This window comes from Odontesthes bonariensis, chromosome 2 (assembly GCF_027942865.1).
Source record: "Odontesthes bonariensis isolate fOdoBon6 chromosome 2, fOdoBon6.hap1, whole genome shotgun sequence".
Taxonomy (NCBI): Eukaryota; Metazoa; Chordata; class Actinopteri; order Atheriniformes; family Atherinopsidae; genus Odontesthes; species Odontesthes bonariensis.
Genome location: NC_134507.1, coordinates 8,624,472 through 8,636,846, shown reverse-complemented (window position 1 = coordinate 8,636,846; position 12,375 = coordinate 8,624,472). Strand labels below are relative to the sequence as shown.

General features: G+C 39.8%; 1 protein-coding gene across 1 annotated transcript in view; it reads right to left on the bottom strand.

Moving 5' to 3' along the window:
* Nucleotides 1-1,809: 1,809 nt before the first annotated feature.
* plpp4 (phospholipid phosphatase 4) overlaps nucleotides 1,810-12,375 on the bottom strand; it is a 58,435-nt gene continuing 47,869 nt past the window's right edge. Inside the window, exons 6-7 of the mRNA XM_075475703.1 lie at nucleotides 8,433-8,603; nucleotides 1,810-7,112 (exon numbers count right to left, since the gene is read on the bottom strand). Of these exons, the coding sequence (XP_075331818.1) occupies nucleotides 6,904-7,112; nucleotides 8,433-8,603 (380 nt within the window). The 3' untranslated portion in view covers nucleotides 1,810-6,903. The remainder of the gene's footprint in view (nucleotides 7,113-8,432; nucleotides 8,604-12,375) is intronic.

The following is a 12,375-nucleotide window of genomic DNA, read 5'->3' as shown; positions in this document are numbered from 1 at the left end:
CATTCACACGATGTGATGGTTAACTCCAATCTTGTATTTTTAATACCCAAACAGGTCAAATATATAACTAGGTTCAGCTTAGGTTAAGGATTAACATTTTCCTCCACTGCCTCCAGTTATACAGACCTCACATTCCTGGATAAACAGCTTTCTTAGGAATTGTTGCAAATCAGACACACCAGCAACAAAGAACATTACAAGGGGTCATCCCTGCCCACTGCAATAATTATATATATATATATATTTTTCCCCAAAACTGATGAATGATCACTGTTGTTGAACAGCCAACTAAAATACATTCCTATTTTGGGAATAATATTGGGAATAAAATGTTCTTTTGCCTGATTAACAGCACTGGCTACCTCAGAAGTGCTTTAATGGATTATAATCTTGGCCAGCTTGAATTATTTGACAGATTCACACATAACAGAACATTATCATTTGACCATTTTAAAGGCACAGTACGAAAGGTACGGATTCATTTCGGTGCCTTGAAATGGCCAATTATAGGAATTTTGAGTCTTTGTAGTTTTTTCTGTGTGGACCTAGAATAGGATACACTGTAGAAGTTTTAATAAAATACAAAGGAAAGGAAATAGCAACTCTAAAAATGTCTCAGAGTGACACTATTAAGGATGAAAAGAGTATCACACCTGTGTGTTTGATGGGGCAGGATGAAAAGTCAAAGGATTGTCATCCGCTGAGAATGACGATCCTTTGTACGGCTTCCTGTAAGTTCATCCAGTTTTCAAAGCATTTCACTCCAGTATGAAACTATTTGTGCTGGAGGCTAAAACTCATAGTATCACAGTAGTTACTCAGTTTGGTTACATTTTAAGTAATTACCTGTTTCATTGTGAAATCACTCACCTCCATACACTACTTTTGTTGCTTTATCTCCTTTTTTTGTTTCCCCACTGCCTCGGGGCTCAGTTCGTTGAGTTTAATCACGCTGTGTCCTCTGTAATGTATCTATTGTTTCCTGCTGGGAGTCCCAACTCAGCTGAAGGACCGTCTTCGTACTAATGTCATTGAATTTTTTTTTTCTTGTTTGTCTTCTCTCTTTTTTGCATTTCATACAGATTCGTAAGGAATAAATAAACAGGAACTTTTTGCTGGAACTGGAACACTAGTTTTGTCAGATTTTTGGTCACAATTGTCATTCGTTTTTTTTATTATTATTTTATTAATTCATGAATGTTTTGCCTTATATCTGACCACCTAAATATGACCTCAACCCTGCTATTGAAGCTTTGGACATTTACCTGCCTCTGGTGGTCTCCGCCTTTAGTCTGAGCTGTCAGATGCAACATGGTTTAAATGCTTCTTACAGCAGCCCATTGTGACTGACATTACATGGAGCAACCAATCTTAAGCATACAAATATTTATTGGAGACTCCCTAAAGCAAGCAACACAACAGATGGAAAGGCTCAACACACCTTTTTACAGGGCTAATTTTATGCACACATTGTCAGTTCTTCCAGTGGCACTGCAACCTGAAGGCAAATCTACTGAAGCATAAATTGATTAAACTAGTCTTGGGCTATTGGGTAATTCATTCATATGTTGCCTGCTGCATAATCTAAGATTGTTCATTTGCATATGATAAAGTAAAATGTCAGAATACAAATTACAGGGCACAATTTTTTCCCTGCAAAAATTGTCAAACCTTGACTTTTCTTTTTCCCGTCATGTCTTTAATTCAATCGAGGTCGCTCTGAGTTCCCATTAGCCAAACACACACACACACAAACACTCCAATTATCACAATCGTTTGTTTTCTTTGTGTGTAAAGTTCACACAGCAGCAGTCTTTTATTGTACATAAAGTATACAAATGGCAAAAACACAGCTCAAACAGTTCTCAAGGCCTGACATGCTTATTCATAGTAAACGGTCTTTTCTCACAAACAGAACTGGCATGCCATAACATTAACATTCCTACGCTCGTTTTTTTTTTTTTTTTCTTTAGACATCTATTCATGATAACTGATTATTTAACTATTATTTTATATATTTGAGTAGCTTTTGTCCCTTCAGTTGTTAAGAAGGCAACGACATAAAAAAACACACACAGAGTAACAATCACTGGTTGCATCTGAAGTATGTGATGTGAAATATAGAACTACTTCATGTTCTTTCATTTTCAAATGACACATTCATCTTTCGAATACTGCTACAAAAATATCTATAGCACCAAGTCAAAGCCAATCGTGGAATGATTTTAAGGATAGTGGGTCATTTAAATCTATTCTTTAAAGCGCAAACACTCACATATGACGACTAAAAACTTTTCTTGTCAACACACACTGTACCATCGAATAGCAAGAACCAAATGACAAAAGTACAAATATCAGACATCAGCTCAGGCAAATGCAAGTGTGCAGAATTAAATTTCAAGCATTTAATTCCCAAAGTACTCCTCGAGAAGCCAGAAACCAACAGTCACATATTTCATGGCCAGTGTTGAAAGACTGTGTGGAATCAGCAAGAGGGCTAACTCTCCGAGTCTCATCAAGTCCCTTCATAGAGTCTGAAGTGCAGAGTCAAGCACCTTTTACCCTCTGGTGAAAAGTCCTATGTTAAGTTTTATTTTATATTGCATCAGGGATCGGCCTTATCAACCCCTGCACACACACGCACACACACGCACACACACACAAATACACACACAGTTACAGCAAGAAGCTGCCAATGGACTGCATATATGACAGAGGCTTAACTGTGGCTGACCTAACCCAGTAAATGATGTAGAAAATAATTTTAAACACAGTGCAGCTTTCCTTGTCACATCTTGTGCCACAAGCCAAATTGTGCCGGAATACAGTTAAACAACAGTTGAAAGTCCTAAATCTGTCCTAAATGATGCATTTTACTGAAATATGTGAGGTCTTTTGAGACTGGAGACAGAGACTCCTCCCCAACCTGAGGCTGGGTTAGAGGTAAGCTGAGATTGCGCTTTCCCATTAATGTCACAGCAATGGTAAAGGGGCACTGTAAACTGAGGCAAGTAATCATGCAATGTGTTAACTCCGTTAATAAAACATATGAGCCACGCAGAAAGTCTTTGGTGTCTGCTTTGTCTTTATATTAATAAATAATGGAACGGTAATGACCAATACATTAAAAGTATAGTCCTGGGGGGGGGGGGGGGGGGGGATCTCCAATGCAAGATTGTCTATTTGTGGGGCATCAGTGGGCTGAAAGCCATTTGCTATGCTTGGGCTGTTTGCAGGGCAAGTCAAATAGCCCTAATGTCCCCATAAGCAGCAATGACTGACCTCACTTAATGAGGATTAATGCAGGATCAGATTGGAGTTTGTACCTGTCGAGACACACTCCTGCCTACCCACTTCCGCCTGCCGGTAATTGATTGCACTCATTAAGGATCCATGTCTGTGTGGAACCTCTGAGAACAAGTCTTAAATGCAGCGCCTATGAAAACTACAGTTGAATTTTGACAGGGAGAGGAAGAGGAATGAGGGAGTAGAGAAATGCAGGATTACATGCCCACGAGAGTAGGGACAAATGGAATTTTGAATAATGCTCCTGACATGGATCACTGCCTCCCCAAGTGTGTATTGGTTCTATGTTTATCATTATGTTTCTATGGACAAGCCAAATGATTAAAAACAAAGGAGGTATGAATGCAGAGTAGTGCTGAAAGATCTTGAATTTCAAACAAAAACATGAGTTGCCTGTGAAAATGCAATGTACAATCTAAATAAAAGTTTAACACTACTTAGTTTAATCCGACACTAGTTGCAATCGGATCATGTGAAATTTATAGTCCAATGAAAAATAGAATAGAAATAGAATAGTAATTGCACCCCCTTTAAATTCATCTGGTCTTTAAATTAGGAAGACACAACCTAATGATGAGTCCACTCTTACTGCTGCCATAGAAATCAAAAGGATAATGAGCAGCCAGGTGTTGCTGATAAAACACAACTGGTTAATGTTTCAGTAGTAAGCGTGAACACCTCTAAGTTGTGGCAGCTTGCTGATTTGGAGCATTCAGGTGTGTGTTAACACAATACAAATGAGACATGAGCTCTGAGGGGTCAATCCTGGGACCCGTATTGTTCAATCTGTACATGCTTCCACTAGGCCAGTTACTACGCAGCTATAATGTGTCCTACCATAACTATGCAGATGACACTCAGATCTACGTGTCACTGGTGGCAGGAGAACACGGGCCTGTAGATACATTGTGTCGCTGCATCGAACAGATCAGTCTGTGGATGCAAAACAATTTCCTCCAGCTAAACTCAGACAAAACTGAAATCATTGTCTGTGGCCCACAGAAACAAAGAGAAAGTGTTATCAGTCACCTTGAGACTCTCTCTCTAAAACCTAATAATCAGGTTAGAAATCTCGGGGTAATATTGGACTCAGACCTGAACTTTAACAGCCACATTAAATCTGTAACATCAGCAGCTTTTTACCATCTAAAAAACATTGCCAGAATCAAAGGAATAGTGTCTAAACCAGACTTAGAGAGACTGATCCATGCGTTTGTCTCCAGCAGGTTAGACTGCTGTAACGGCCTGCTCACTGGGCTCTCTAAACGGGCTGTAAGACAGCTGCAGTACATCCAGAACGCTGCTGCTCGAGTCCTGACTAGAACCAGGAAATACGACCATATTAGTCCAGCGCTCAGGTCTCTGCACTGGCTTCCTGTCGCTCAGAGAATAGACTTTAAAACAGCTCTGCTTGAGTACAAGTCTCTTCATGGTCAAGCGCCAAAGTACATCTCTGACATGTTAGAGCCATATGAACCAACTCGGGCTCTGAGAACCTCAGGGAGGGGTCTCCTGCTGGTGCCCAGAGTCAGGACTAAACAAGGTGAGGCTGCGTTTCAGTTTGATGCTCCTAAAATCTGGAACAGTCTTCCAGAAGATGTGAAACAGGCCTCAGCTCTGACAATGTTTAAATCCAGACTGAAAACAGTTCTGTTTAGCTGTGCATATGACACCTGAAAGTATTTTATCTGCACTCTTCACTTTTTAATTAACTAATGATTATTTTAATGGGTTTTTAATTATTATTATTTTTTTTAATTTCTTTTTAATGCTTTTATTGCCTTCTTGTGATTTTATGTAGCTGTGAAGCACTTTGAATTGCCCTGTGTGTGAATTGTGCTATATAAAAATAAATAAAAAATAAATTATAAATAAAATTGCCTTTCCTTGCCTTGCAATGACCTTAGAGAAGCAATTGTTGCTGGTCATCAGGTTATAAGATCATTTCAAAACAGTATGGATCATGCTGCAGTGAGAAAGATTATCCACAAGTAGAAAACATTTAGTCCAGTTTCTAATATTCAATGGTGGACATCACAGCGAGTCAACTTCAAGGCCAGACTCAGAGAAATAGCTAAAAAAAACAAGAGCTGCATCTCACTCTTTACAGGCCCCAGACTTTGGAATGTCCTTGAGTCTCAGCTTCAGTCTCCCCTCAAAGCCAGCGTCACACTGCTTTGTGTCCATAAAACTGTTGTCCGTTAAGTATACCAAACAAGTCAAAACCTTTTCCAGATTGTGTTGCCGGCTAAGAAAAGCAAACCACACCCTCTCATCCAAGACTGCTGGGTCTCTGAGGGATCTGAAAAGGCTCAACTTTACCTCACAACTAAAACATTTTTCCTGAAGACATCTTGAATGAATGAATGAATGAATGAATGAATGAATGAAGCCTAAATAAATTACAATGCTCTGAAAAGTACCAGTGGATTTTTACCACCGCAGATAAGCCAGAAAATGTGGAAAAGCAGGCCATGGGCAAGTTAAAGTAAAAAATTCCTCTGGATACCAAAGTTTTTCAGACCCAGAGGTGAGGCCACCTTTAGTGCTTGTCTGAAAACAGGTTGTGAAACAGAACAATGATCCCAAGCACAGCAGCATGTCTGCAACAGAAAGGCTGAAAGAAATTCAAATTCGAGACATTGCAATGGTGCAGTCAAAGTCCAGACCTCAACCACTTTGAAAGGTTTTGGTGTGACCTTAAGAAAGCTTTGTAAAAATGAATGACCACCTCAATGATCTGAAGCAAGGTTGTGAAGAATAGAGGGCAAAAATACATCCATGTGAGACTAATAATGTCATACAGAAAACGATTACTTCAAGTTATTGCTGCTATAAGTGCTTCTACAATCTGCTGAATAATGGGATGCGCTTAGTTTTCCACCCACTGCTCAAGAATTGTGGCTTAGTTTTCGTTAAATCTATAATGGTCCAGTATAATATGTTACGTGTTGTTGTTCTAAGGTTAAATTTACATCATTCCAAGACCTGGTAAAGACCAGATGATTTATTTTATTATGTCCTGACAAAAATCCTTAGGCTTGAAAGTCTGCACTTTCTTCTTCCCGATTGTATACAAACTGCTTACATGCTGTGACATACTATGGGATTTCTGTGTCTCCCCAACTGTTTGTTCCAAACCTTTAACACCCAAATAATGAAGATACCCCGGTATAAAATGGCATGATAGTTACACCTCATATTAAACAAAAGTTTTAAGCAAAAACAGCCAACATTTCCATCTTTCCTCACAGCCTACGGTAAGTTCTTTCACCAAGATTTTGGTATGTTTTTCTCTCTTTTTTCCTCTCAGCGGTGGTGTCCCATATCTGTAGGTTTCTCTCACACATCACAACTATATATAGACTTTAATGGCTGCTGAGTAAGAAATAGATTTAGAAAAAAGAAAAAAAAAGACACTCACACAAACATAAAAGTATGTAGGCGTCACCAAGACTTAGAGCTACAGAATCGAATGGATGAAGTGTTTTACTGTCCACTGGAATGTATACAAGAGCAAGTCAGTCACTAGGAATGGGTAGGTGGGCTTGGCGGCTTGGTGAGAGTGTTGTGCGTTGTTTCCGTGGTGGCCACTAGTCATACTGGTCCTTCAGTCAAGCTCTCCAGGGGAAGGGTGGTGGCATTGTCGGTGGGCTGCGGGTCGTCCTGAGGATGCGAGGGCATATTGGTGGCAGCAGCCAGACTGGCATAAGGCAGGTGACAGTCTATGTGCAGAAAGGGTGGGTAGTGCTGGCGGTAGCAGATGTATGCAAACAGCAACCCGATCACTCCTCCTACAAAGGCGTCTGCAAAGATATGCAAACACATATTTTTTTAAGGTATGCATGTACAGCTAATTTTAAACCATACATGTCAGGAGATAAATAACAACTGCTCTCTGAGAATGTGCTTGGTTAATTAGGCATTTCTGCATGTGCTGTAGTGTTTCAGTGAACATTTATCATGCCTGGTTAGTTGAGAGGTTGATGAAAATAACAAGAAAGGCAAAGCAATGAATCTTTTTAACTAAGCACTGTGCTGACTTGCCTTGGGACAGGCTGTCTCTGATACTTTGTCATATGCTTAATAATTTTGTATAGTATCCAGTCCCCTTTAAGCTATAATACATCATAATATAGTATTGCAATGTTGTGGTGAAAATAAAGCATATATTGCTGGGAATAGATCAAAATGATACAGCCAGTTGGTGGTTGAGGTTCCTGAAGCAAAGGCTTCCATATTGTTCAAACTATATTTTCCCTTCATTTACTCCATCTATATGATTTAAAAAAAAAAAAAAACATACATAATTTCAACCATTCAAAAACTGCACAGTATGTAAGCTTACAATCTGATTGTTTCACCGAACCCTGTCAAATGAGTTTGACAGGCTGCGACTTGATTTAATACATTCGTTAAGTGGACTTTTCTGCAGCTCCAAACTGCAAAGGGATGGTGAGGGTGTTGATATCCATCAAGCAACGGTGTACCAGCTGGGCTAATGGGAGCTCCCAGCTTGTGTTTACACTGGGAGCAAATTGAGGCCCCTCAAGTTTAATGGACTGCTCTATTCCTGCTTACTTATTACTTTCAGTCTGCAGTGAAGAGACAGGAGAAAAAGAAGACATCGAAAGGTTTTCAGAGAGTGATTGGCTTACTTGTAACAAATGCAAGTGTCTCGCACTGGGTGCAAATAAACCAAGTTGTAAAAAAGAAAAACAAACAAAAGAAGTTGTAGTTTCGTAGCTGCCTAGGAACATATGGCACCCCAAAACTAATTACCACCATATGACCAAGCTGTCATCACATTATTATATATTTACCACACACCATATCCAAGTAGTTTTATCTCCCCATCTACACAAGTCTCACTCCAGTTTGTCCAAAAGAGACAAAAAGGACAAGAGTTTGTCATTTTGATTCACCTCCTGTTGAATAAAATGTTACCTTAGTTTCATCTGCGGTAGTTTTAGCAGTTCAAACCTGTCATTATACAATGACTGAAAGCGTGCAATTGCATAGTTTAAATAAAACTAGTTTTCATCGTATGCTTTCTGAATTATCTGTATTCTAACTATAAAAGTGCACTGAGCCCCATTTGATTGAAAAAGAGCCACTGGACAAACCTTGCCAATGGTGTTTGTAGTCGCAGGTCCGGGACAACGCAATCATCATGGCGCTGTAAAGAGGCAGCACCATGGCACAGAGACGCCAACTGCGCCCTCGACCCTGATCCGTAAAGCACTGCAGCTTTCCCGCCAGGTAGAAGGAGGTGAAGCCAAGACCAGAGAATGCAACTGACAGGCAGACAAAGAGGAAGAAGAGATCTGGATCCAAATCAGACAGTATGGATGGAATGTGGAGTCACTGTAGCTGTTGAATCCATAAGCATATCAGCATAAACAAACATGAACAACAATAATGTCTAAAAGGTATTGTCTTGAAAATGTTTCTACGTGCTTGTGAGAAAACAGAGCATTTCAGAATAATCTTTCAAAGATAGTTGATGCAAGTTTAGTCAACTGCCACCCACTCGCAGGTAATCTCACTGCAGGGTCAAACTGAAGTCCATTAGGCAAAACCTCCAGCACTAAAATCACTGCAGCAGGTGCCTGAGAGCAGGCAAAAGCCAGCAGACAACTTCATTTAGCAAGCTACACTGAGCAGAGCCCACACACTGAACGAGAGTCACTTTCTGTGATAATCGTTCATTGTCTTGCAAAGACTGTTACATGCATGTGACATCAGAGTGTATCCTACATCACAATACTTATTTTCCAATAACTGGCTCCTATTGTTATCTCTAGATGACAATAGGAGTGTAGAGGTGCAATATCTCACCTCTACACGGCTCCATCAATGTGTAAGTTTATTTCAACACTGTGCTAAATATAAGTGAACTGGCTGCTGGAACTAACGCTTAGCAACGTTTACTGGTAAATGCAAGTGAAACAATGGTGGTCTCAGTTTATGACTTAAAAGCTGTGCGATGGATCAAAATGAAGTAATGCTGTGACAAGTTAGTCTACTGCTGCAGCGGGTGAAACAGCATCCATCAGCACCTATTTGTCACTCATACCACAAGTTACTACAAGCACACTAAAAACAACAGGATAAGCATGCAACCTGCAGCAATAGGTGATGGATGGTGGGAAAAGAGGGTAATGACACAAGTCTAGCTGCCCAGTCACCCTCTGTCCTGCTGTTAGATTGTGGAGGTCGGCTCCATTCATAACTCAGCCCTTTTTATTTGGCCATTTAAACCTATATATGGACGTCAGGGATATATTGTAGTTTGCTTGAAGGCAGATTTAATGTAAAGTGAACTTTTATATTGAACTTTTTTACAGAACGCAATCTAATGACCTATTGTGCATTGCAAATTCTTGTTTTGTAGCAAATCAGCAGGTCTTGCTGGTGTGAGTTAGATTAGTTCATGAAGTTGGCATAGACTAATAGCATGCACCCCAGAAATGCAAGAATTATACCTTAAAAGGACAGATACAAACATAACTGCATGTTTGCACAGATAGGGGTGTTTTGGGTGAACATGCAGTCGACTAAAGCTCCAACAGAAACTGTACTAATGCAAAAATCTTAACCCACTGTTCAGGTTTGCACCCAAGGCAAGCTTACAGGTGGACTCAAATGGATAAACTGGAGATGAATTGGGTGGAGTGGTTGCTGTTAATGATCTAAATTCCAAAATGTGAGCAAATCAAACTTGTAAAGCAGCAAGGCAAATTCTGACCTTTAGAATGAACTCCCTGAGAGTAAAATTAGCTGTTTGGTTGGGAATGTGTGATTCTTGCGAATCCATCTCAGAGTTCAGATAACTGCTCTTGGACTTGATCTTTTACCCTTTTCTACAGTTATTATTGAACTCTAGCGTTGCTCCTACAAGTGCAACACCTCCTCAATAAAAGGACTCAGGAAGGTTGTTTCACTATATATGTGAAAATGATCAATCTGTTTATGACATTTAATTAGCATTTTTAAAATGTATTTTTTGTTTTGAGAAATACAAAACAGCTAGCTACATGCTTGGAGTAAACTAGACGTAATTAGCCACCAGGGGGTAGAACTAAAAGATGCTCCACTCAATGAACTCCGGGTTATGATTCAGCCAGAGAATATTCCTAAACACTCGGGAATAAACAACAAAAACGTAACCCTTTTACACCTGTTTAGTCAACTCCAAAAATCTTCCCAGTTGGCAGAGGCATGATGGAAAAGAATCTTAAGATTAAAGTAGCTTGTAGACTAAACTCAGCAGGGACTAGAATAATAAAGTCAGTGCATTGAGCCAGTTGAAAGGGGTCAGGGGAGATATGAATCATGTTACAGTAAAAGTTAATTGGCACCTTGTGGTATTGAAAACACTGCACCTAGTCATCACCACCCACAAAGAATGCCCCTTGGTTTTTACAGAAACGAACACTAATTTCCTGCTCTGATCATCAAGATCCTCTCGTCCAGGCTCCTCTGACTGAACATCCCTCAGCATCCATCCATCTCAATTTTCTGTGTCTCCACAATTCCAACTACACAGCTGCTTACGCTCCTCGTTCTAATAGCTCCAACCACAGCTAAGGCAGTTCCATTACTCAGTTTGGAAGACAGAACTAAATTATCCATGAACCAAAGACTCTGTCTGCTGACTGAACATTTTAAATTTTAACTTGCAGCAGTGTCACATGAAAAAAAAAAATCCCGCATTACCAAAATATTTTCTGCAGAGCTGATCCGTCTTCAGCTGCAGTTCTGTGACACCGAAAACATAGATGAAGCACAATTTCATCAACATCACCCTAAAAAGCCTGTGGAATTATTTTGCCTTTTCTCTCCCCCTGCATTGTTGCTATGGACCCAAAAGCATCAGTTACATTTTACCTCTCTGTGAAGCGGCAAGAGCAGAGGTCCAGTTGAATGCTTTCCTCACAATATTAGTCTTTTAAAAAGGCTGGAGATGGAGCTTTTGCACAAACACTTTGAGATGGATGCTGGGAAACAACCCAGACAGAACTCCAAAACCTTAGAGGTCGAACATATCAATTCATCCACAGTCACAGTTTAAGAAGGAAGTAGGAGGAACTCCTACTGACAATACAGAGAAGCAGTTTTTCTCAAACCTGTCTCAAAGTTTTCCGACACAAAACACAAAAGCGAGCAAATGAAACCTTGTTAGGCAAATAAGCCAGGCATAAAAAGCATATGAATTACTTAAGCATGATTGAAATGGTTTACTGTGGAAGAGCAGCAAACTTCAATTTCCATAATACTGACAACCAACAAGTTTACAGATACATTGTATCAACATAATGAGGATTATCCAAATACAAATACTTTGGTGTTATGCATAATACATCAGTGGGGACAGCAAAATGTGTCCTGCGCATGCTCCACAAAGACACATACATACAGAATTAGCATAATTAACTAAGAAAATAGATAAGGCAGTGGAATATATCTAATAACCACAGAAGGATGCTCTTCATCAGCGAGCATTTGTTCCCGAAAGGCCAGAGGACAGAGAGAGGGGAAAAACATCATGGTAATGAATCTGCTTTTTGAATCTGTAAAGCCTGAAAAAGCAACTCCCCAGAGACAAAACAGAGATGCCTAATGAGAGTGATGAGTGCCGTGCAACTGCTTTTTCATCTTTAAACAAATGCATGAGGTGCGCTCAGAAGCTTTTGAGAAGATGCTGATTCTGATTACACTTTCATAATGATGAGGAGGTGATAAAGAAGGTAGAAGACAAAAAGTAGGAAAGGCGTCGGGTAAAGAGCATCGAGCAAATTACCTTGGATGATTTTAGGCCCTTTAAGTTGATTCAACAAACCTCTGACCAGGTAAATTTACTAAATATCTTACAGTGAAGATTTATATGTTATTCATACATAGTTTACAAATAATAATAATAAAAAAAAGCCTGGAGTTGATTTCACTACACAGCTGGAGGGTTCCTGGTTCGAATCCCGACTGGCAACCTATACCCTGCCCCTCGCCCATTGGCAGCAGGGATAGGCTACAGCCCTTAAGGGTATTAACTCCATCTTGGCCATC